General features: G+C 45.0%; 1 protein-coding gene across 1 annotated transcript in view; it reads right to left on the minus strand.

Annotated features, from left to right (window-relative positions):
• Window positions 1-26,058, minus strand: part of LOC126471533 (uncharacterized) — a 228,362-nt gene that overhangs the window by 135,136 nt on the left and 67,168 nt on the right. The window contains exon 3 of the mRNA XM_050099760.1: window positions 5,080-5,173. Within this exon, the coding sequence (XP_049955717.1) occupies window positions 5,080-5,173 (94 nt within the window). The remainder of the gene's footprint in view (window positions 1-5,079; window positions 5,174-26,058) is intronic.

Below are 26,058 nucleotides of genomic sequence, written 5' to 3' on the forward strand. Positions count from 1 at the left end.
GCAAAATTCTGCCAGACGGCTTCTCCTTAATTCCTCTCCTACTATTTTTCCTTTCCTTGCTCTTTCTACTACCGGATTCATCACCCATCACATTTAAATTTTCCTCTCTCTTAATTATCTGAACAATTTCTTTTCTCTCACCTTACAGTCTTTCAATCTCTTCATCATCTGCAGCGCTAGTTGGCATATTAAATTGTACTACAGTGGTGGTTGTTGACTTCGCGTCTACTTTGTCTACGATAATGCGATCACTATGGTGCTCTTAATATCCTACCCGCATTCCCATTTTCTTATTCATTGTTAAAGCTACTACTGCATTACTCCTGTTTGATTTTGTGTTTCTAACACTGTACCCCCCATGAACCATGGACCTTGCCGTTGGTGGGGAGGCTTGCGTGCTTCAGCGATACAGATAGCCGTACCGTAGGTGCAACCACAACGGAGGGGTATCTGTTGAGAGGCCAGACAAACGCATGGTTCCTGAAGAGAGGCAGCAGCCTTTTCAGTAGTTGTAGGGGCAACAGTCCGGATGATTTACTGATCTGGCCTTGTAACACTAACCAAAACGGCCTTGCTGTGCTGGTACTGCGAACGGCTGAAAGCAAGGGGAAACTACAGCCGTAGTTTTTCCCGAGGGGATGCAGCTTCACTAACTGTATGGTTAAATGACGATGGCGTCGTCTTGGGTAAAATATTCCGGAGGTAAAATAGTGCCCCATTCGGATCTCCGGGCGGGGACTACTCAAGAGCCGACCGGAGGGGCCGAGCGGTTCTAGGCCCTACAGACTGGAACCGCGCAACCACTACGGTCGCAGGTTCGAATCCTGCCTCGGGCATGGATGTGTGTGATGTCCTTAGGTTAGTTAGGTTTAAGTAGTTCTAAGTTTTAGGGGACTAATGACCACAGCAGTTAAGTCCCATAGTGTTCAGAGCCATTTGAACCAATACTCAAGAGGACGTCGTTATCAGGAGAAAGAAAACTGGCGTTCTACGGATCGGAGGGTGGAATGTCAGATCCCTTAATCGGGCAGGTAGGTTAGAAAATTTAAAAAGGGAAATGGATAGGTTAAAGTTAGATATAGTGGGAATTAGTGAAGTTCGGTGGCAGGAGCAACAAGACTTTTGGTCAGGCGAATACAGGGTTATAAATACAAAGTCAAATAGGGGTAATGCAGGAGTAGGTTTAATAATGAATAAAAAATATAGGAATGCGGGTAAGTTACTACAAACAGCATAGTGGACGCATTATTGCGGCCAAGATGGACACGAAGCCCACGCCTACTACAGTAGTACAAGTTTATATGCCACCTAGCTCTGCAGATGACGAAGAAATTGAAGAAATGTATGATGAAATAAAAGAAATTATTCAGATAGTGAAGGGAGACGAAAATTTAATAGTAATGGGTGACTGGAATTCGGTAGTAGGAAAAGGGAGAAAAGGAAACATAGTAGGTGAATATGGATTGGGGCTAAGAAATGAAAGAGGAAGCCGCCTGGTAGGATTTTGCACAGAGCACAACTTAATCATAGCTAACACTTGGTTCAAGAATCATAAAAGAAGGCTGTATACATGGAAGAAGCCTGGAGATACTGACAGATTTCAGATAGATTATATAATGGTAAGACAGAGATTTAGGAACCAGGTTTTAAATTGTAAGACATTTCCAGGGGCAAATGTGGACCTTGACCACAATCTATTGGTTATGAACTGTAGATTAAAACTGAAGAAACTGCAAAAAGGTGGGAATTTAAGGAGATGGGACCTGGATAAACTGACTAAACCAGAGGTGGTACAGAGTTTCAGGAAGAAAGTAAGTGAAGAAATGGCAGGAATGGGGGAAAGAAATACAGTAGAAGAAGAATGGGTAGCTTTGATGGATGAAGTAGTGAAGGCAGCAGAGGATCAAGTACGCAAAAAGACGAGAGCTAGTAGAAATCCTTGGGTAACAGAAGAAATATTGAATTTAATTGATGAAAGGAGAAAATATAAAAATGCAGTAAATGAAGCAGGCAAAAAGGAGTACAAACGTCTCAAAAATGAGATCGACAGGAAGTGCAAAATGGCTAAGCAGGGATGGCTAGAGGATAAATGTAAGGATGTAGAGGCTTATCTCACTAGGGGTAAGATAGATACTGCCTACAGGAAAATTAAAGAGACCTTTCGAGAAAAGAGAACCACTTGTATGAATATCAAGAGCTCAGATGGAAACCCAATTCTAAGCAAAGAAGGGAAAGCAGAAAGGTGGAAGGAGTATATAGAGGGTCTATACAAGGGCGATGTGCTTGAGGACAATATTATGGAAATGGAAGAGGATGAAGATGAAATGGGAGATATGATATTGCGTGAAGAGTTTGACAGAGCACTGAATGACCTGAGTCGAAACAAGGCCCCGGGAGTAGACAACATTCCATTAGAACTACTGACGACCTTGGGAGAGCCAGTCCTGACAAAACTGTACCATCTGGTGGACAAGATGTATGAGACAGGCGAAATACCCTCAGACTTCAAGAAGAATTTAATAATTCCAATCCCAAAGAAAGCAGGTGTTGACAGATGTGAAAATTACCAAAAAGTGGTCAAAATGGCTCTGAGCACTATGGGACTCAACTGCTGAGGTCATTAGTCCCCTAGAACTTAGAACTAGTTAAACCTAACTAACCTAAGGACATCACACACATGCCCGAGGCAGGATTCGAACCTGCGACCGTAGCGGTCTCGCGGTTCCAGACTGCAGCGCCAGAACCGCGCGGCCACTTCGGCCGGCCTGAAAATTACCGAACTATCAGTTTAATAAGTCACGGCTGCAAAATACTAACGCGAATTCTTTACAGACGAATGGAAAAACTAGTAGAAGCTGACCTTGGGGAAGATCCGTTTGGATTCCGTAGAAATATCGGAACACGTGAGGCAATACTGATCCTACGACTTATCTTAGGAGCTAGATTAAGGAAAGGCAAAGCTACGTTTCTAGCATTTGTAGACTTAGAAAAAGCTTTTGGCAATGTTGACTGGAATACTCTCTTTCAAATTCTGAAGGTGGCAGGGGTAAAATATAGGGAGTGAAATTCTATTTACAATTTGTATAGAAACCAAATGTCAGTTATAAGAGTTGAGGGGCATGAAAGGGAAGCAGTGGTTGGGAAGGGAGTGAGACAGGGTTGTAGCCTCTCCCCGATGTTATTCACTCTGTATATTGAGCAAGCAGTGAAGGAAACAAAAGAAAAATTCGGAGTAGGTATTAAAATCCATGGAGAAGAAATTAAAACTTTGAGGTTCACCGATGACATTGTAATTCTGTCAGAGACACCAAAGGACTTGGAAGAGCAGTTGAACGGAATGGATAGTGTCTTGAAGGGAGGATATAAGATGAACATGAAGAAAAGCAAAACGAGGATAATGGAACGTAGTCGAATTAAGTCGGGTGATGTTGAGGGTATTAGATTAGGAAATGAGACACTTAAAGCAGTAAAGTAGTTTTGCTATTTGGGGAGCAAAATAACTGATGATGGTCGAAGTAGAGAGGATATAAAATGTAGACTGGCAATGGCAAGAAAAGCGTTTCTGAAGAAGAGAAATTTGTTAACATCGAGTATAGATTTAAGTGTCAGGAAGTCGTTTCTGAAAGTATTTCTATGGAGTGTAGCCATGTATGGACGTGAAACATGGACGATAAATAGTTTAGACAAGAAGAGAATAGAAGCTTTCGAAATGTGGTGCAACAGAAGAATGCTGAAGATTAGATGCGTAGATCACATAACTAATGAGGAGGTATTGAACAGGATTGGGGAGAAGAGAAGTTTGTGGCACAACTTGACAAGAAGAAGCCGGCCGGAGTGGCCGAGCGGTTAAAGGCGCTACAGTCCTGAACCGCACGACCGCTACCGTCGCAGGTTCGAATCCTGCCTCGGGCATGGATGTGTGTGATGTCCTTAGGTTAGTTAGGTTTAAGTAGTTCTAAGTTCTAGGGGACTTATGACCACAGCAGTTGAGTCCCATAGTGCTCAGAGCCATTTGAACCATTTTTGACAAGAAGAAGGGATCGGTTGGTAGGACATGTTTTGAGGCATCAAGGGATCACCAATTTAGTATTGGATGGCAGCGTGGAGGGTAAAAATCGTAGAGGGAGACCAAGAGATGAATACACTAAGCAGATTCAGAAGGATGTAGGTTGCAGTAGGTACTGGGAGATGAAGCAGCTTGCACAGGATAGAGTAGCATGGAGAGCTGCATCAAACCAGTCTCAGGACGGAAGACCACAACAACAACAACAACTAAACTGACGAAAGGTTCTGTTCATCCTGCCAATGAACTTTGATGAGCCCCAGTATATCTGACCTCAACCTATCTCTTTCTCTTTTTAAATTTTGTAACCAACCTGCCAGATTAATGGATCTAACATTCCACGCCCCGATCCGTAGAATACGTTTTGTTTCTCCTGACGAGAACATCCTCACGAGTTGTCCCCACCGGAAGATCCGGATGGGAGAGTAGATTACATCCGAAATATTCCACCCAAGAGTATACCATCATCATTTAATCATACAGTAGAGCTGCATGTCCTTGGAATATGTAACGGTTATAGTTTCCTATTACTTCGAGCCAGTTACTGTACTAGCACAGCAGGGACACGTTGGTTGATGTTACAAGGCCAGATCAGTCAGTCATTCAGACTGTTGCTCCTACTGAAAAGGGTGCTGCCTCTCATCAGGAAACAACACTGTTGTGCCATATGGGATAATCTAGCCTGAAGGAAGACTGGGGTTTGACATTCTATCTACAAAAAGAGGTAACTAGAAGTCTGATCCAGACAGTGCTGCATATTTGCATGTCTAATAAGAGTGTGAAGCGAAGAAGTAGACTGACCGCAGACAGTGTGTTTTCTATTTCCTGCGTTCACTTTGCTCCAGATTACAGTCTACAGTTTGTTGATGAGGAATGAGAATATTGCAGTTGCGAAAGCTGACGAGAGCGTCGGAACTTCCTCACAACGCCCTCAGTTGCTTAAATACGGTACAAGCTGGCAACGTTTTGGGAGCCCACAATTAGGGTGGCAGCTGCAAGGCGAAAGGGTGACGTACGTCCGGGCTGTTTTCGCGGCTGCCTACGTCCTCGCTGGCCGTGCTCCTCCGCCGCGACCAGCTCCTTCGCAGTCGCAAAGTGTTGAACAGTTTCCTGTAAACAGACAGAGAACTTTCATAAGCAATCATTCCTCCAATTAACTTTGCCACGATATCGGAATCGATTAATAGATACTGAAAGATTATGATAAAAGAACATCTTGAAGCAATAGTCTTAGACGAGCATATGTCATCTACATTAGCACTAAATACACTACTGGCCATTCAAATTGATACACCACGAAGATGACGTGCTACAGACGCGAAATTTAACCGACAGGAAGAAGATGCTGTGATTTACAAATGATTAGCTTTTCAGAGCATTCACACAAGATTGGCGCCGGTGGCGACACCTACAACGTGCTGACATGAGGAAAGTTTCCAACAGATTTCTCATACACAAACAGCAGTTGACTGGCGTTGCCTGGTGAAACGTTGTTGTGATGCCTCGTGTAAGGAGGAGAAATGCGTACCACAACGTTACCGACTTTGATAAAGGTCGGATTGTAGCCTATCGCGATTGCGGTTTATCGTATCGCGACATTGCTGCTCGCGTTGGTCGAAATCCAATGACTGTTAGCAAAATATGGAATCGGTGGGTTCAGGATGGTAATACGGAACGCCGTGCTGGATCCCAACGGCCTCGTATCACCAACAGTCGAGATGACAGGCATCTTATCGGTATGGCTGTAACGAATCGTGCAGCCACGTCTCGATCCCTGCGTCAACAGATGGGGACATTTGCAAGACAGCAACCATCTGCACGAACAGTTCGACGTCTTTTGCAGCAGTATGGACTATCAGCTCGGAGACCATGGTGACGGTGTACTCAACGACGAACCTGGGTGCACGAATGGCAAAACGTCATTTTTTTCGGATGAATCCAGGTTCTGTTTACAGCATCATGATGGTCGCATCCGTGTTTGGCGACATCGCGGTGAACGCACATTGGAAGCGTGTATTTGTCATCGCCATACTGGCGTATCACAGGGCGTGATGGTATGGGGTGCCATTGGTTACACGTCTCGGTCACCTCTTGTTCACACTGACGGCACTTTGAACAGTGGACGTTACATTTCAGATGTGTTACGACCCGTGGCTCTACCCTTCATTCGTTCCCTGCGAAACCCTACATTTTAGCAGGATAATGCACGACCGCATGTTGCAGGTCCTGTACGGAGCCTTTCTGGATACAGAAAATGTTCGACTGCTGCCCTAGCCAGCACATTCTCCAGATCTCTCACCAATTGAAAACGTCTGGTCAATGGTGGCTGAGCAACTGGCTCGTCACAATACGCCAGTCACTACTCTTGATGAACTGTGATATCGTGTTGAGGCTGCATGGGCAGCTGTACCTGTGCACGCCATCCAAGCTCTGTTTGACTCAATGCCCAGGCGTATCAAGGCCGTTATTACGGCCAGAGGTGGTTGTTCTGGATACTGATTTCTCAGGATCTATGCACCCAAACTGCGTGAAAATGTAATCACATGTCAGTTCTAGTATAATATATTTGACCAATGAATACCCGTTTATCATCTGCATTTCTTCTTGGTGTAGCAATTTTAATGGCCAGTAGTGTAGAATCTACTAAATTTCAGTTGCACGATAAATAGCACAAATCTCAAGGCAGTAAATTCAGCTAAATGATTACGGATTACGACCAAGAATAACTTAAATTGAAGTGATAACATAGATCATGTTGTGGGGATGCAAACCAAAGACTGCGGTTTATTGGCAGAACACTTAGAACATTTAACAGGGCTACTAAAGAGACTGCCTAAACTAAGCTTGTCCGTCCTCCTCTGGAGTATGTCTGTGTGGTATGGGACCCGCATCAGATAGGACTGGCAGAGGATATCGAGAAAGTTCAGAGAAGGGCAGCTCGTGTTGTATTATTCCGAAATAAGGGGGAGAGTGCCACAGGTAATATGATACACGAATTTAGGTGGCAGTCATTAAAACAAAGGCGTTTTTCGCTGTGGCAGGACCTTCTCGTGAAATTACAATATCCACATTCTCCTCAGAGTGTGAAAATATTTTGTAGACACCCACATATACAGGGTGTTTCACGTACGGCCAAACTTTCAGGAAACATTCCTCACACACAAATAAAGAAAAGATGTTGTGTGGACATGTGACCGGAAACGCTTAATTTCCATGTTAGAGCTCATTTTCGTTTCGTCAGTATGTACTGTACTTCCTCGATTCACCGCCAGTTGGCCCAATTGAAGGAAGGTAATGTTGACTTCGGTGCTTGTGTTGACATGCGACTCATTGCTCTACAGTGCTAGCATCAAGAACATCAGTACGTAGCATCAACAGGTTAGTGTTCATCACGAACGTGGTTTTGCAGTCAGTGCAATGTTTACAAATGCGGAGTTGGCAGATGCCCATTTGATGTATGGATTAGCACGGGGCAATAGCCGTGGCGCGGTACGTTTGTATCGAGACAGATTTCCAGAACGAAGGTATCCCGACAGGAAGACGTTCGAAGCAATTGATCGGCGTCTTTGGGAGCACGGAACATTCCAGCCTATGACTCGCGACTGGGGAAGACCTAGAACGACGAGGACACCTGCAATGGACGAGGCAATTCTTTGTGCAGTTGACGATAACCCTAATGTCAGCGTCAGAGAAGTTGCTGCTGTACAAGGTAACGTTGACCACGTCACTGTACGGAGAGTGCTACGGGAGAACCAGTTGTTTCCGTACCATGTACAGCGTGTGCAGGCGCTATCAGCATCTGATTGGCCTCCATGGGTACACTTCTGCGAATGGTTCATCCAACAATGTGTCAATCCTTATTCCAGTGCAAATGTTGTCTTTACGGGTGAGGCTTCATTCCAACGTGATCAAATTGTAAATTTTCGCAATCAACATGTGTGGGCTGACGAGAATCCGCACGCAATTGTGCAATCACGTCATCAACACAGATTTTCTGTGAACGTTTGGGCAGGCATTGTTGGTGATGTGTTGATTGGGCCCCATGTTCTTCCACCTATGCTCAATGGAGCACGTTATCATGTTTTCATACGGGATACTCTACCTGTGCTGCTAGAACATATGCCTTTAAAAGTACGACACAACATGTGGTTCATGCACGATGGAGCTCCTGCACATTTCAGTCAAAGTGTTCGTACGCTTCTCAACAACAGATTCGGTGACCGATGGATTGGTAGAGGCGGACCAATTCCATGGCCTCAACCCTCTTGACTTTCATTTATGGGGGCATTTGAAAGCTCTTGTCTACGCAACCCCGGTACCAAATATAGAGACTCTTCGTGCTCATATTGTGGACGGCTGTGATACAATACGCCATTCTCCAGGGCTGCATCAGCACATCAGGGATTCCATTCGACTCAGGGTGGATGCATGTATCCTCGCTAACGGAGGACGTTTTGAACATTTCTGTAACAAAGTGTTTGAAGTCACGCTGGTACGTTCTGTTGCTGTGTGTTTCCATTCCATGATTAATGTGATTTGAAGAGAAGTAATAAAATGAGCTCTAACATGGAAGGTAAGCGTTTCCGGACACATGTTCACATAACATATTTTCTTTCTTTGTGTGTGAGGAATGTTTCCTGAAAGTTTGGCCGTACCTTTTTGTAACACCCTGTATAGAGAGAAATGAGAGTGGAACGGTAGAGAAGTAAAACTTTCTGGCAGATTAAAACTGTGTGCCGGACCAAGAAGAGCTTCTGTTAAGTTTGGAAGGTGGGAGGCGAGGTACTGGCAGAAGTAAAGCTGTGAGGACGGGACGTGAGTCGTGCTTGGGTAGCTCAGTTGGTAAAGCACTTGCCCGCGAAAGGCAAAGATCCCGAGTTCGAATCTCGGTCCAGCCCACAGTTTTAATCTGCCAGGAAGTTTCATATCAGCGCACACTCCGCTGCAGAGTGAAAATCTTATTCTGGTAGAGAAGTAGCTTAAAATGGTTCAAATGGTTCTGAGCACTATAGGACTTAACATCTGAGGTCATCAAGTCCCCTAGAACTTAGAACTACTTAAACCTAACTAACTTAAGGACATCACATTAATCCATGCCCGAGGCAGGATTCGAACCTGCGATCGTAGCGATCGCGCGGTTCCAGACTGAAGCGCCTAGAACCGCTCGGCCACACCGGCCGGCAGAAATACACTCCTGGAAATTGAAATAAGAACACCGTGAATTCATTGTCCCAGGAAGGGGAAACTTTATTGACACATTCCTGGGGTCAGATACATCACATGATCACACTGACAGAACCACAGGCACATAGACACAGGCAACAGAGCATGCACAATGTCGGCACTAGTACAGTGTATATCCACCTTTCGCAGCAATGCAGGCTGCTATTCTCCCATGGAGACGATCGTAGAGATGCTGGATGTAGTCCTGTGGAACGGCTTGCCATGCCATTTCCACCTGGCGCCTCAGTTGGACCAGCGTTCGTGCTGGACGTGCAGACCGCGTGAGACGACGCTTCATCCAGTCCCAAACATGCTCAATGGGGGACAGATCCGGAGATCTTGCTGGCCAGGGTAGTTGACTTACACCTTCTAGAGCACGTTGGGTGGCACGGGATACATGCGGACGTGCATTGTCCTGTTGGAACAGCAAGTTCCCTTGCCGGTCTAGGAATGGTAGAACGATGGGTTCGATGACGGTTTGGATGTACCGTGCACTATTCAGTGTCCCCTCGACGATCACCAGTGGTGTACGGCCAGTGTAGGAGATTGCTCCCCACACCATGATGCCGGGTGTTGGCCCTGTGTGCCTCGGTCGTATGCAGTCCTGATTGTGGCGCTCACCTGCACGGCGCCAAACACGCATACGACCATCATTGGCACCAAGGCAGAAGCGACTCTCATCGCTGAAGACGACACGTCTCCATTCGTTCCTCCATTCACGCCTGTCGCGACACCACTGGAGGCGGGCTGCACGATGTTGGGGCGTGAGCGGAAGACGGCCTAACGGTGTGCGGGACCGTAGACCAGCTTCATGGAGACGGTTGCGAATGGTCCTCGCCGATACCCCAGGAGCAACAGTGTCCCTAATTTGCTGGGAAGTGGCGGTGCGGTCCCCTACGGCACTGCGTAGGATCCTACGGTCTTGGCGTGCATCCGTGCGTCGCTGCGGTCCGGTCCCAGGTCGACGGGCACGTGCACCTTCCGCCGACCACTGGCGACAACATCGATGTACTGTGGAGACCTCACGCCCCACGTGTTGAGCAATTCGCCGGTACGTCCACCCGGCCTCCCGCATGCCCACTATACGCCCTCGCTCAAAGTCCGTCAACTGCACATGCGGTTCACGTCCACGCTGTCGCGGCATGCTACCAGTGTTAAAGACTGCGATGGAGCTCCGTATGCCACGGCAAACTGGCTGACACTGACGGCGGCGGTGCACAAATGCTGCGCAGCTAGCGCCATTCGACGGCCAACACCGCGGTTCCTGGTGTGTCCGCTGTGCCGTGCGTGTGATCATTGCTTGTACAGCCCTCTCGCAGTGTCCAGAGCAAGTATGGTGGGTCTGACACACCGGTGTCAATGTGTTCTTTTTTCCATTTCCAGGAGTGTAGATTAAAGGTGGTTTAATAAACCCTCTGTCAGTTATTTAATTTTGAACTGCAGAGTAATCATATAGCTGTAGATGCAGATATTATGCAGGGATTTGTACACAACGCATGATTATAACTACAGTGTTACACATGTATCGACAAACTAGCCCTGACAGCCGCGCACGTTAGGAGCCGCTTCCGGGATTCGTATCGGATCCGCCCGATATTGTTTCAGTCAACTTTCCTACCATCCAATAAAACTGAAAAGGTACTGCACCTAGTAAAAACCGAGCGAGGTGGCGCAGTGGTTAGCACACTGGACTCGCATTCTGGAGGACGACGGTTCAATCCCGTCTCCGGCTATCCTGATTTAGGTTTTCCGTGATTTCCCTAAATCGTTTCAGGCAAATGCCGGGATGGTTCCTTTGAAAGGGCACGGCCGATTTCCTTCCCAATCCTTCCCTCACCCGAGCCTGCGCTCCGTCACTAATGACCTCGTTCTCGACGGGACGTTAAACAGTAACCACCACCACCACCACCACTACCACCTAGTAAAAGACAGCTTTGGTGAAGAGATTCCTGGAATTTATGAAATACCTTTTGAATGTGGAATCATTTACATCGGTCAAGCAATAAGAACGATTTCAGACAGCAGCAGAGAGCACAGCCGAATTGAATATTGCGGTTTCGGCAAATCTGCTGTTGGCGAGCACAGCCGTATGAACAAACGTACGATTACGTTTGATAAAATGGAGATATTATCCCATGAATCTCTCTACTGACATTCTGTCAACAAGGAAGCCGTTGGGATCGTAAGTTTTAACAACAACTTTATCCGGACACCTTAGTAGTGCATGAAAATGGGAGCTTGATGCTGAAAGGCAACAGGGAAATTAGCTGAGATATCCACCATCTAACTAAATCAGTATCGCAATTAAATAAGTACCACACGGCCTATTGAAATCTCCTAACGATGATGACGTACCAAGTCGTCTAAATCTCAGGACTGGATACAAATCTGACGTGGTTCAAATGGTTCAAATGGCTCTGAGCACTATGGGACTTAACTTCTGAGGTCATCAGTCCCCTACAACGTAGAACTACTTAAACCTAACTAACCTGATGACATCACACACATCCATGCCCGAGGCAGGATTATAACCTGCGACTGTAGCTGTCGCGCGGTTCCAGACTGAAGCGCCTAGAACCGCTCGGCCACTCCGGCCGGCTCTGACGTGGCATAAGCTCAGTGAAGCATTTCGCTAATGTTCCTTTTTTGCAGAGCCCCAGAACATATTTTAAGATCAAGCATTATAGTGTTCCTGAAAGAAAGGCTCTCAAAAACTCGCCACTGGTTCAGTAAAGAACACTCTTTTGAAAACTGACTTTCCTTTGTTACGGTGTCGGTGGTGCTAACACCAATAATTGACAAGACTGTTTGTGCAGGACTGTCGGTTGAGTTCTACCAGTGATAGAGTGAACACGAAATCAGAAGAACTCTGTTAGGGATTGATTTTTTTTATTCTGCAAGCCGTCGGTACAGAGTTTGATGGCAGCTTCTAGGTGGTGTGCATGGTCGCCTTAGGCGGTGTTAGCCACCTCAGCATGAGGCTCTTGACAGCACGAGTACGCCAGGCGGGAGCGCTCCCTCATTGGAATAGCAGGGGCTGGTGCGGCCCTGCAGATGCAAGGCTATTGTCATGTCTCCGTCAGGTGGCGGCCTATGTTGGACGGCCTGCCTAGAGGAAGCCTTCTCCTGTTGGCACCAGCTCGGACCTGGAATCACCAGCTTTGGTATTGGCTTATAGATGGCTGATGACGCTGCTAGACATAGTTGAAGTCCCTTGGCTCACATGGGACTGACAGCTGGCACGTAGAATGACACGGCATCGGTTGTAGTTGAAGGCAAGCTACTATTAGGGGTGATCAGAAAGCATTTACAGTCACTCTGTCCCGTTATGTTATGAAAGGGCCCCTTCCACTCATGTAGGTGACCAAGGCAATATGGCGTGGTGCCACAGCGTGAGAAAATTAGTGTCTGGTATCATGCTGTGCCAGAAAGATTATAGCAGCCACCAGCAGGATTTTATAGGCAGCTCGCTTGTCCATTTGTCAATGGGCTGCGTAGCCTGGACGGAAGTTGTAGCCACAATACTCCTCCTCTCTTTGGGAGATTTCGTCCACCAAATTCCAGTCTGCTGCTAAATCTGTGAGTCATTAATAATAATATAGTACTATTTACATTTTCTTGCACTCCTCTTTGCAGTTTCTATACTGATTGTCTTTCTTCTATGATCACTCCATCACATGGTATATAGAGACTGGTGCCCCAAGACTGCTCACAACTTACGGGTGACCCACTTGGTCTGTGCCCGCATCTCGTAGTCGTGCGGTAGCGTTCTCGCTTCCCCCGCCCGGGTTCCCGGGTTCGATTCCCGGCGGGGTCAGGGATTTTCTCTGCCTCGTGATGGCTGGGTGTTGTGTGCTGTCCTTAGGTTAGTTAGGTTTAAGTAGTTCTAAGTTCTAGGGGACGGATGACAATAGATGTTAAGTCCCATAGTGCTCAGAGCCATTTGAACCATTTTTGAACCACTTGGTCTGTAGGTAATTGACTGGAAGTCTGTGTGGGCTGCGAGTTCTCCGACATTGGCAGAAAAAATCTACACAAGCAAGGATCAGCATTACGATCGTGATATTCCTGTTTCCACAACCCTGTACTGGTACCTGATGCGGCATTATCGAATATTTTGGAACGTCTGTTCCACGCTATTGCACCCGTTTTTGTGCAGCTATAAGCTCGTCGAGAGAACCTAGCCTTATGGTATCTAGGGTATTATTCAGGAAGGTCACGTTCCTAGCTGGCAAAGTTTCTAAAAGATTATCGAGTAAATCCAAGACTGGAAACGTTACGTTCAGAGCTTTAGTCTCTGTAATTGTTGCCAGAAGCTGAAAAGTCGGTCCTGAGGTGTTATTCTTCATACTGTTCAGTAGTATGTTGCTGCCCCCTACCTCTAAGTGCACCATTCCTCTTAACGTCCCTGCTCATAGCAAGTGGTGATATGTACAACTGATTCATATATTGAGTACACTCAGTGAGATCCTGTCTTTTCGAAATATGGTTGAGTTGGGAGGATGTCCCGTGGGCCTCCTTCCACACCAGTCCTCCCCCCCCCCCCCCCCCGCCCCATAAACAAATCTATCTCTCATATCTCCATGACAGTTTGGTCTACAATCTGTTCTCTGTGGCACTGCTGCAGTTCGTCTTCGCCGGCCGCGGTGACCGAGCGGTTCTAGGCGCTTCAGTCCGGAACCGGTGACTGCTACGGTCGCGGGTTCGAATCCTGCGTCTGGCACGGATGTGTGTGATATCCTTAGGTTGGTTAGGTTTAAGTAGTTCTAAGTTGTAGGGGACTGATGACCTCAGACGTTAAGTCTCATAGTGCTCAGAGCCATTTTCGAAGTTCGTCTTCTGATAACAATTGCCGGCCGAAGTGGCCGTGCGGTTAAAGGCGCTGCAGTCTGGAACCGCAAGACCGCTACGGTCGCAGGTTCGAATCCTGCCTCGGGCATGGATGTTTGTGATGTCCTTAGGTTAGTTAGGTTTAACTAGTTCTAAGTTCTAGGGGACTAATGACCTCAGCAGTTGAGTCCCATAGTGCTCAGAGCCATTTTTTTCTGATAACAATTAAGTACTGCTTCATTTCTGCCCAAACCTGAAAGCGTCATGTGCCAAAACAACTGCATACCAAAACTATTCAACTACAACAACTTCTCCAACACTACACTACATATCATATGTGAGTCACTTTCTCTACTAATGTTTCATTTAAATCTACAGCCTGAAAATATTGTTAGCCATACTTCAGTTACACTATACGCATACAACAAAATAAACAAACATAATCCCCTCTCATCTGAAGTTCAATGAAAAGCAAGAAAACAAAAGAAAAAAGGCAAATTACTACACTAAGAAGACACCAGAATCAACTCAAACGAACAATATGCATGATATCTACAAAATAACACTTAACACACCACAAGAATGATATTCATCTATATATTATAAACTCAAACTAACATTGTTACTACTGATCTATAACATCAGCTGACTGTCAGTCAGTAACCATCCAGAAGTAGAACCACTCCCACACACCAAGACTTTGGTACGCATTCACGCGAAATACACATACATCTAGACAAATTTGTAACCAAACAAAATTCTTCATAAAAGAACACACATTATAAAATTTCAAAATTTTTAAAAGCGTATCTCTTTCTCTTTGCATCAGCTTAACCCTACGCCTTAACACTTAAGGCAATGCACGCATAAAATGAGCAAGGATGGTCTGCTCTACTTTCCATGTCACCTTCTCCTTCCTACCACATCCCCCTTTTTCGGGATTGACGCCAGTAATGGTGGTAATGAGTCGAGTGGCCCCAAAAATTATGGATATACCGACATGGACGGCTAGTTGTACGAGTAGGAAGTTGTAGCTTCATGTTTACCGGCGAGATCATCTCAATTACTTGATATGGCCCTTGATAATGAATGAAGGAATTTTTATCTTTCCCTTCAGGGTGTATGGACTCGTTAACATTATCCCCTGTGGGAGTCAACTAATCTAACATTCCGTCACCCCATCCATTCATGACATACCAGGGTCTTTGTATTCACCTTTTGTACTTGTTTCTATGTGTTCTGTAAAGTTCTTACGGAATTCCCATTAATTCTCCATCTTTCCCTATTTTATGCTTCACTACCTCAAATGGCGATGGCATTTTAGGGCCATATACTATCATATATGGGTCCTCATGAACCTTGCAATTACATGCTGTGACAACATATGGTAATAGCATACCTCAGTCGTTATGGTGAGTATTCACATAATGACTTAACATCTTCCCTTTTGTGCCATGAACTCACTCTGTTCTCCCATTCACTTGTGGATGTAACCCATTTGTACTTAACTTACGAATACGTAATATATGACAAACTTCCTTCATTAATTCTAACATGAAGTTTGTGCCATGATCTGTAACAAACGCCTCTGGAACACCGAACTTCAACAACTAATTATTTGCTATGGCCTGACCCTCTGTATCAGCCTATCGATGGCCACTGTTCTTACGTATTATTGCCAGTACATAGTGATTTCCTGCCAGTGTTTGTTCAAAAGGACCTAAGATGTCCATACCAATCTTTTCAAATGGCCTACTGGCCTACAAGCCTGTGGTAATCTATGCAGGGGAACGTTCTGATGACTAAGTTTAGTTTTCTGTGGCATCGTACATAGATCTTCACATACTGTTCTTTATCCTACTTACCAGTTTTCCGCCAGTACTGTTTATTCACATGGCATTCTGTGGTTATTCTAGCCCCATGGATCCCTAACGTATGATCATGTTCCTATCCCAATAATCTCTAACGTATGATCATGTCCCTATCTCAATAATTCCTGTCGCAAAGCAACTGGAACCACAACACATGGTTCAAGTTTTGTTTTCGTATACAACACATCATTATGCACAGTGAATTGTGATTACATTGCGAATGGTTTAAAGTATTCGTCGGCTCCTTGTCTGACTGCCAGTCTGCAGCAGTGCTATCCACTCTTTGTAACACACAAATCTTTTGGTTGAGGCCATCTGCAGCCTGTGCTTCTTGCCAGGTTGACAGATGACTTCAAAATCGAACCTCCTGAGATTAAGTGCCCAACATGTTAAGATACCTTACGGATCTTTCAACCCTAACAGTCACTTTAATGTTGTGTGGTCCGTTTTTACTTTAAGTTTCCCACCACGCAGCATCAGAAGTACACTATGTGATCAAAAGTATCTGGACACCCCCAAAAACATACGTTTTGTATGCACTGTGCTGCCACCTACTGCCACGTACTCCATATCAGCGACCTCAGTAGTCATTAGACATCGTGAGAGAGCAGAATGGGGCGTTCCACAGAACTCATCGACTTCGAACGTGGTCAGGTGATTGGGTGTCACTTGTGTCATACTTCTTTACACGAGATTCACACACTCCTAAACATCCCTAGGTCCACTATTTTTTGCGATAGTGAAGTGGAAACGTGAAGGGACACGTACAGCATGAAAGCGTACAGGCGACCTCATCTGTTGACTGACAGAGACCACTGACAGTTTAAGAGGGTCATAATGAGTAATAGGCAGACATCTATCCACACCATCACACATGAATTACAAACTGCATCAGGATCCACAGTAAGTACTATGACAGTTAGGCGGGAGGGGAGAAAACTTGGATTTCATGGTCGAGCAGCTGCTCATAAGCCACACATCATGCCAGTAAATGCCAAACGACGCCTCGCTTGATGTAAGGAGCGTAAATATTGGACGATTGAACTGTGGAAAAACGTTGTGTGGAGTGAAAAATCATGGTGCACGATGGGACGATCCGATGGCAGGGTGTGGGTATGGCGAGTGCCCAGTGAACGACACCTGCCAGCGTGTGTAATGCAAACAGAAAATTTCGGAGGTGGTGGTATTATGGTGTGGTTGTGTTTCTCATGGAGGGGGCTCGTACACATTATTGTTTTGCATGGCACTATCACAGCACAGGCCTACATTGATGTTTTAAGCACCTTCTTGCTTCCCACTGTTGATGAGCAATTCGGGGATGGCAATTGCATCTTTCAACACGATCGAGAATCTGTTCATAATGCACGGCCTGTGGTGCAGTAGTTACACTACAATAACATCCCTGTAATGGACTGGCCTGCACAGAGTTGGTTCAAATGGGCCTAACCACTACGGAACTTAACATCTGTCCCCTAGACTTAGAACTACTTAAACGAAACTAACCTAAGGACATCACACACATCCACGCCCGAGGCAGGATTCGAACCTGCCACCGCACCAGCAGCGCCGTTCTGGACTGAAGCGCCTAGAACAGCTCGGTTATAGCGGCCGTCTCTGCACAGAGTCCTGATCTCAATCCTATTGAACACCTCTGGGATGTTTTGGAACGCCGACTTGGTGCCAGGCCACACCGGCCGACATCGATACCTTTCCTCTGTTCAGCACTCTGTGAATAATGGGCTGCCATTCCCCAAAAAACCTTCCAGCACCTGATTGAACGTATGCCTGCGAAAGTGGAAGCTGTCATCAAGACTAAGGGTGGGCCAACACCATATTGAATTCCAGCATTACCGATGTAGGGCGCCACGGACTTGTAAGTCATTTTCAGCCAGGTGTCCGGATACTTTTGATCTCATAGTGTATTTTACGCCATAGATGATGTTCATCACTTCCTTCTCTGTTGTAAGTCTTCTCTGCTTAATTTAATTGATGTGAGAGATAGTCTACCAGATATTCTGCACCAGCTACATCTTGACTCAGTACACAGCCAGGCACATGATTGCTTGCATCACATGACGAGACAAATTTCTTCTCATTGTTTAGAAAATCACACCATACTTATCATCAATAATTCTTTTGATTATATAATACTTCACTTCTTTTTTTTTCAATATGTGAGTGGGAGGTCCTTATGTTTCTGTAAATTACAGAACAAACTTTCTATAACAAATTTCTAAACCCAAGAATGACTTACTCCCTCTCTGTACAAGGCATTGGAAAATCGTGTATGATCTTCACTTATCCTGTGTTTGTCTGTATTCATTCAGGACTAATCAGATGACCTAAATATTGTACGCCGTTTAGCGCATAGAGACACTTCTCTATAATGAATGCTAATTGCACACAACCCATAACATCTACATCTACATCTATACTCCGCGAGCCACCTTACGGTGTGTGGCGGAGGGTACTTATTGTACCACTATCTGATCCCCCCTTCCCTGTTCCATTCACGAATTGTGCGTGGGAAGAACGACTGCTTGTAAGTCTCCGTATTTGCTCTAATTTCTCGGATCTTTTCGTTGTGATCATTACGCGAGATATATGTGGGCGGTAGTAATATGTTGCCCATCTCTTCCCGGAATGTGCTCTCTCGTAATTTCGATAATAAACCTCTCCGTATTGCGTAACGCCTTTCTTGAAGTGTCCGCCACTGGAGCTTGTTCAGCATCTCCGTAACGCTCTCGCGCTGACTAAATGTCCCCATGACGAATCGCGCTGCTTTTCGCTGGATCATATCTATCTCTTCTATTAATCCAACCTGGTAAGGGTCCCATACTGATGAGCAATACTCAAGAATCGGACGAACAAGCGTTTTGTAAGCTACTTCTTTCGTCGATGAGTCACATTTTCTTAGAATTCTTCCTATGAATCTCAACCTGGCGCCTGCTTTTCCCACTATTTGTTTTATGTGATCATTCCACTTCAGATCGCTCCGGATAGTAACTCCTAAGTATTTTACGGTCGTTACCGCTTCCAATGATTTACCACCTATGGCATAATCGTACTGGAATGGATTTCTGCCCCTATGTATGCGCATTATATTACATTTATCTACGTTTAGGGAAAGCTGCCAGCTGTCGCACCATGCATTAATCCTCTGCAGGTCCTCCTGGAGTACGTACGAGTCTTCTGATGTTGCTACTTTCTTGTAGACAACCGTGTCATCTGCAAATAGCCTCACGGAGCTACCGATGTTGTCAACTAAGTCATTTATGTATATTGTAAACAATAAAGGTCCTATCACGCTTCCCTGCGGTACTCCCGAAATTACCTCTACATCTGCAGATTTTGAACCGTTAAGAATGACATGTTGTGTTCTTTCTTCTAGGAAATCCTGAATCCAATCACAAACCTGGTCCGATATTCCGTAAGCTCGTATTTTTTTTCACTAAACGTAAGTGCGGAACCGTATCAAATGCCTTCCTGAAGTCCAGGAATACGGCATCAATCTGCTCGCCAGTGTCTACGGCACTGTGAATTTCTTGGGCAAATAGGGCGAGCTGAGTTTCACATGATCTCTGTTTGCGGAATCCATGTTGGTTATGATGAAGGAGATTTGTATTATCTAAGAACGTCATAATACGAGAACACAAAACATGTTCCATTATTCTACAACAGATTGACGTAAGCGAAATAGGCCTATAATTATTCGCATCTGATTTATGACCCTTCTTGAAAATGGGAACGACCTGCGCTTTCTTCCAGTCGCTAGGTACTTTACGTTCTTCCAGCGATCTACGATAAATTGCTGATAGAAAGGGGGCAAGTTCTTTAGCATAATCACTGTAGAATCTTAAGGGTATCTCGTCTGGTGCGGATGCTTTTCCGCTACTAAGTGATAGCAGTTGTTTTTCAATTCCGATATCGTTTATTTCAATATTTTCCATTTTGGCGTCCGTGCGACGGCTGAAGTCAGGGACCGTGTTACGATTTTCCGCAGTGAAACAGTTTCGGAACACTGAATTCAGTATTTCTGCCTTTCTTCGGTCGTCCTCTGTTTCGGTGCCATCGTGGTCAACGAGTGACTGAATAGGGGATTTAGATCCGCTTACCGATTTTACATATGACCAAAACTTTTTAGGGTTCTTGTTTAGATTGTTTGCCAATGTTTTATGTTCGAATTCGTTGAATGCTTCTCTCATTGCTCTCTTTACGCTCTTTTTCGCTTCGTTCAGCTTTTCCTTATCAGCTATGATTCGACTACTCTTAAACCTATGATGAAGCTTTCTTTGTTTCCGTAGTACCTTTCGTACATGATTGTTATACCACGGTGGATCTTTCCCCTCGCTTTGGACCTTAGTCGGTACGAACTTATCTAAGGCGTACTGGACGATGTTTCTGAATTTTTTCCATTTTTGTTCCACATCCTCTTCCTCAGAAATGAACGTTTGATGGTGGTCACTCAGATATTCTGCGATTTGTGCCCTATCACTCTTGTTAAGCAAATATATTTTCCTTCCTTTCTTGGCATTTCTTATTACACTTGTAGTCATTGATGCAACCACTGACTTATGATCACTGATACCCTCTTCTACATTCACGGAGTCGAAAAGTTCCGGTCTATTTGTTGCTATGAGGTCTAAAACGTTAGCTTCACGAGTTGGTTCTCTAACTATCTGCTCGAAGTAATTCTCGGACAAGGCAGTCAGGATAATGTCACAAGAGTCTCTGTCCCTGGCTCCATTTCTGATTGTGTGACTATCCCATTCTATACCTGGTAGATTGAAGTCTCCCCCTATTACAATAGTATGATCACGAAACTTCTTCACGACGTTCTGCAGGTTCTCTCTGAGGCGCTCAACTACTACGGTTGCTGATGCAGGTGGTCTATAGAAGCATCCGACTATCATATCTGACCCACCTTTGATACTTACCTTAGCTGTATCACACGTTGTTCCATATCATTTGAAAGGGCTATTATGTTATCAAATATATCATACGCTGCCTTGGTTTTAACCCTTGCAAAACTCCATCTAACATACACTGAACATGGTCAGACCATACGCAGTACGACTACATGCGTAATGTAACAGAGGAACCGTAAATACCGTTTTGGTTCAAATAGCTCTGAGCACTATGTGACTTAACTTCTGAGGGCATCAGTCGCCTAGAACTTAGAACTAATTAAACCTAACTAACCTAAGGACATCATACACACCCATGCCCGAGGCAGGATTCGAACCTGCGACCGTAGCGGTCGCTCGGTTCCAGACTGTAGCGCCTAGAACCGCACGGCCACTCCTGCCGGCAAATACCGCTTTCTGTCGGTCCTTCAGTGCTACTTCCAACTGATGACAGTCACTCGACAGAGCCATAATGAAAGAATTTCTGCACTGGCCCCAGTTTTTTAAAAGTTTCCGTTATATTTCGGATCAGATAAGCATATGCAATCATGCAACTCTTGAGGTATTTTTAATCACAACAGAGTCAATATGATTTCGTGTTATCCATACTCCTTTTTGGAACAGTCATTACTGGTGCTCCCCAAGAACTGATACTTCCCTCAATAATACTATCCCCTAACTGTTGATTAATAAATCCCCCCTCACTAGTTTCAGATGGCTTATGATACACTGCCAGCTCTCTCGCTACTGGGATTCTGAGCTGCACCATTGGAGTCAGTGGTAAACGCATAAGGGTTAAACAAACCCTCAAACTCTTGTAATACATTCCCCAGCCTCTCAATTGCTAATTTTTCCATTCATGTGAAGTATTTTACTCTTTCCCGTAGCACAATTAAACCGGTCGCTTGTTTATGCTTAGTGTCCAGACCTCTTCTACCCAAGTCATCTGTCTCCAAAACTTCCAAACTAGCGACCAACAACTCTTTAGATATGTCCATGTCTTCACTGATAAGGTTATCTATTCCAATGGGCACTACCTGCTCGCGGTCTATCTTCCATATGCATACAACAATCCTGCTTACAAAACACCATACCTGATCTAATTCATCATTCTCCTCCAGTGGCTCAACCACATGTAATACATTTACCAGCGAATCAGTTCCAGCACTCACCCATAGTTGTTTTCCCATCTTAGCGGTACTTAATTGGGTAGATTAATGCTTAGCTGCCTGGGATGCAGTTTTTCATGAGAGATGAACCTTGTGGCAATGTGGCATTGACACCAATTTCACCAAGAGGAAACAATGTCCCATCAAGTTCCAGTATACGCTGTCCAAAATCAATTTTAGCAGCATGTTCATATAGGAAATCCAAACATAACACTGCACAATAACCATCGCGTATACGAAGCAAAATGCCAAAAAATCCTCACAAATATTTTGTACCCATCCGAAAACTCAGTACCGCCAGTGCTAGTGACTACGCATCACCGCCATTTACTCCACATAACATAATATCGTGATGGGTTTAACCTCCTCTTCCCCATGAAGTACAAACTTTCCACAAACACCTGCGCACCTGAGTCAAATGAAAAAGTATGTTGTACTCCATTCACTAATCCGATTAAGCAAAATTCCATTTCTGCACACGTTTTAGTCGTGCTAGAATTTAATGGGGGTGCCATTTGGTGGCCCTGGAACCCCACTGTCGTTTAAAGGTAAGTTAATATCCCCATTCCGTGCCTTTTCACCTTGCCCCTTATTCTGTCTACAGTCTCATTCCTGATTTCCTATTCCTTCACATTTCCCACACTGTGGCTGACGGTACTCTCGCCATTGTATCCTGACCACCCAAAATGGTAGCACTTGATGTCATCATAAACGATTCCCGTTTTGTAACATATTAGGTCAGGGCGTGTATCTCCTCCACGTCTGTTGCCATTCCTGTGGCTCCAGTTAAGCCCTACACTGTAGCTGACGGCACTCTCGTCATTGTGTCCTTACCACCCACAATAGTAACACTTGATGTCATCAGAAAAGATTCCCTCTTTATAGTAGACTTGGGTCACTGCGTGTATCTCCTCCAAGTCTGTTAGCATTCCTATGGCTCCAGCTAAGTCCATATGAAACTTTGCTAATATCTGTGATATGCGCCAGTCCACTGCCGGATTGGCATGTCTCATATTTCTCATAACTGATTTCCATCAGTTAACAAAACAGTTAATTTTTACAATTAATTTCGTAAATGACTGCCAGGAGTAAGTCATCTACTTTTATGTTAGTTCCTTCTCTTTCCTAGTGGCTCTTTTGCATGTAATTTTCTCTGTAGTTTAGTTACTCAAGTAAACATGATGAGTGAGGCTGAACACAGTCGCCCGGCTGGTGACTAGATGTTCAGAGCAGTTCTCCTGGGTGCTGCGGCACATCATTGCAGAGGAAAGCGCAAGGGGCAGTTTCCGTGCTAAGCAGGTACCAGCCAATGACTCAGCCATGCTGGCACCTGCGAGTCACATTCGTGGAGTTTTTCGCATAATGCGCTCTGCATGATATGTGTTCCAGGGATACTTTCACAGAAATCACTCATAGAATCTCAAGTGCCATCCAGCAAAAACACACTTCAAAGGAGCCATGTTATATGTTGAAAAGTCGCCTTTCGGGAATGTTAGGCGAGGGGCAGTGGTGATAGATAACGAACTCTCGGAGAAGTCAGGACGCAAATTTCCAAGAAGTGCAGATACAGAGGTTAGGAACAAACTTAGCTGTTGAGTGGGAGAATTGTTTAAGAACTATGTGCTTAGTTGTGTAACGATTGGTTGGTGTTGCAAAACCTTTGTTAGGAGGGAAGATAGTTCTCTTGTTGACAAAAATATCACTAGCAAACGTTTTGCAGAACTTTTTAATAGGCACACGGGAATTGTGCACACTAGTAGAGTGGAGAAAGAACTCTGTATCGTGAGAGAACATATTTCAGATTGCAGTATGCTGGACGACTCTTCAGGACGAGATAAGAAGGAGAGCACTTGGTCTACAGACATCATCTGGGGAAGCGATACAGAGCTGATGTGTCGCGGTCTGTGACAGATCATGGTCCCAGTTACGCCCTGCGCTTCTAAGTGGGGAATATGGAGAGAGGTCGCAACCTGGACGAGCAGAGTACGAGAATTACCGTCTGGTGACAGGCTCGCTGTAAGTCTTAGCCACATTTTGTGAATCCATACTTTTCTGGAGTGACTGAACGCTCATTCATGACTCAGCAAGCAATGTTAGTTGCATGTGTAGTTTCTGATTCTCTTGGAGAATTCAAGCAATCTCTGTACGATCACCGTGGGCTCATCTTCCAATGAATCATACGTAGATCCTGGTCTTGTCCCATCCACCTAACCCATCCAATCTTTGTTGAAATATTCAAGTGTTAGATTAGTATTGTATCCTGTCAAAAATTGTTAATTTTCTTATTCGCTGCATAATTTTTTATCGAAAGAGCCTCTAATAATTTGTTATACATGTACGTCAGCAGTGAACAGAGATTAATGAGGATCCGTGTTTGAATTCGTATTTAGATGGACACCCTGTTTGTTATCTTTTTTGGGGTACAACACCCATGTCTTACGCTTCCTAGGGCCTCCCCTGACCTGCTAGTTATGCACCGTGCGACATCTTTTTAATTAAATGAATTTCAGTTCATGGAGAGCAATCGGTCGACCTGTCCAATCGATCGAATCATTCTGTCATCCATACGGGTACGCCGAAGACTCAGCTATACCCTCACGCCTTCCTTGATACAGTGGGTAGCAACCCCAGTAGAAATAAGTCAAATGCTCTCTGTTCGGCCTGTTGTAGTAGGACCTCATTCGTATCATCACTTTCCATCGTCTCATATGTACTGACATTAAGCTTTCTAACCCTGTCCACAAAACTCTCGATGGATGCACCCTGTTTTTGTGATATAGCACTGAACTGCTCACCGTAATATCTACAATTAGTCTTACTGTTATAACGCTGTAACAAGCCTGATCTTAGAACTTCATGTTTGAGCATTCGTTAACTCCTAATGATACATCACTTATATTTTTACATCTTCTACAAATGTTCAAATGTGTGTGAAATCTTATGGGACTTAACTGCTAATGTCATCAGTCCCTAAGCTTACACACTACTTAACCTAAATTATCCTAAGGACAAATACACACACCCATGCCCGAAGGAGGACTCGAACCTCCGCCGGGATTAGCCGCAAATTCCATGACTGCAGTGCTTAGACCGCTCGGCTAATCCCGCGTGGCACATCTTCTACCAAACGTTAGTTGGCCACATGCAACAACTGCCCCTACGAACAGTATCTCAGCTTCACGTCTGTTAAAAGGATGTCTATAGGCTCTAACGCATCCTCCATTGCACTAACCGAAAAAGAAGAAACTAGGATAGTGATGCTGGCATCTAGGATGGGTATTGACATGCTGGACGAAGGTCTGTCATCCCTTAGTGTCTCTAACAGTTTATGCAAGTCCGTGCTGCCTGCCCGCATTTGAGCCCGTTTGATTCCACAGGATTTGAACCACCTCCACAATGATAACAACCTCTACTCTCGTATCGCTCTTTCTAAAGTCAGTGTCTACAACAAAAAGAAAAATACAGCAGGAAAGGAGTTAATATCACCGTTACACTTCTCACTACAAACACTTCTAATCCTTAGGCTTGATCGCCAACCATGAGCGTTCTTGAAATTCTGTGGCGTAATCTGCATGCTTCCTAAATTTAAAACAAGTCTGGAGATTGGGCACATGCCGCAGTGTGCCCCAGTAAGTTACACTGCTAACACGTAACTGGGCACAAACGAGGTGGTGGTTAGTGTGCCCCCTGAATTCAATGAGGTCAGTGACTGAGTCCACTTTCACCAGTCGATTCTTCCATTCAACTCTCCAATCCAAATGATTAGACATTTTCAACCATTTTGCATGAAAAAAAGTCACTAAACATTTAGCGTCCACTCACCACGTTGAAATTATGCTGCTAATCGCTGTCCGTGAAGTCATTTGTTACTGTGTTTCTTCTGACACCAAGTGTAATCGTGCCAACGGCGCGGACACCACTAACTGCCAGGATGGTATGTCTAAGAGCGTATGTGGCGCTCTACCGGTACCAGGCAAGTGACGAATCTGAAGAGC

This window comes from Schistocerca serialis, chromosome 3 (assembly GCF_023864345.2).
Source record: "Schistocerca serialis cubense isolate TAMUIC-IGC-003099 chromosome 3, iqSchSeri2.2, whole genome shotgun sequence".
In the NCBI taxonomy this organism is placed as follows: Eukaryota; Metazoa; Arthropoda; class Insecta; order Orthoptera; family Acrididae; genus Schistocerca; species Schistocerca serialis.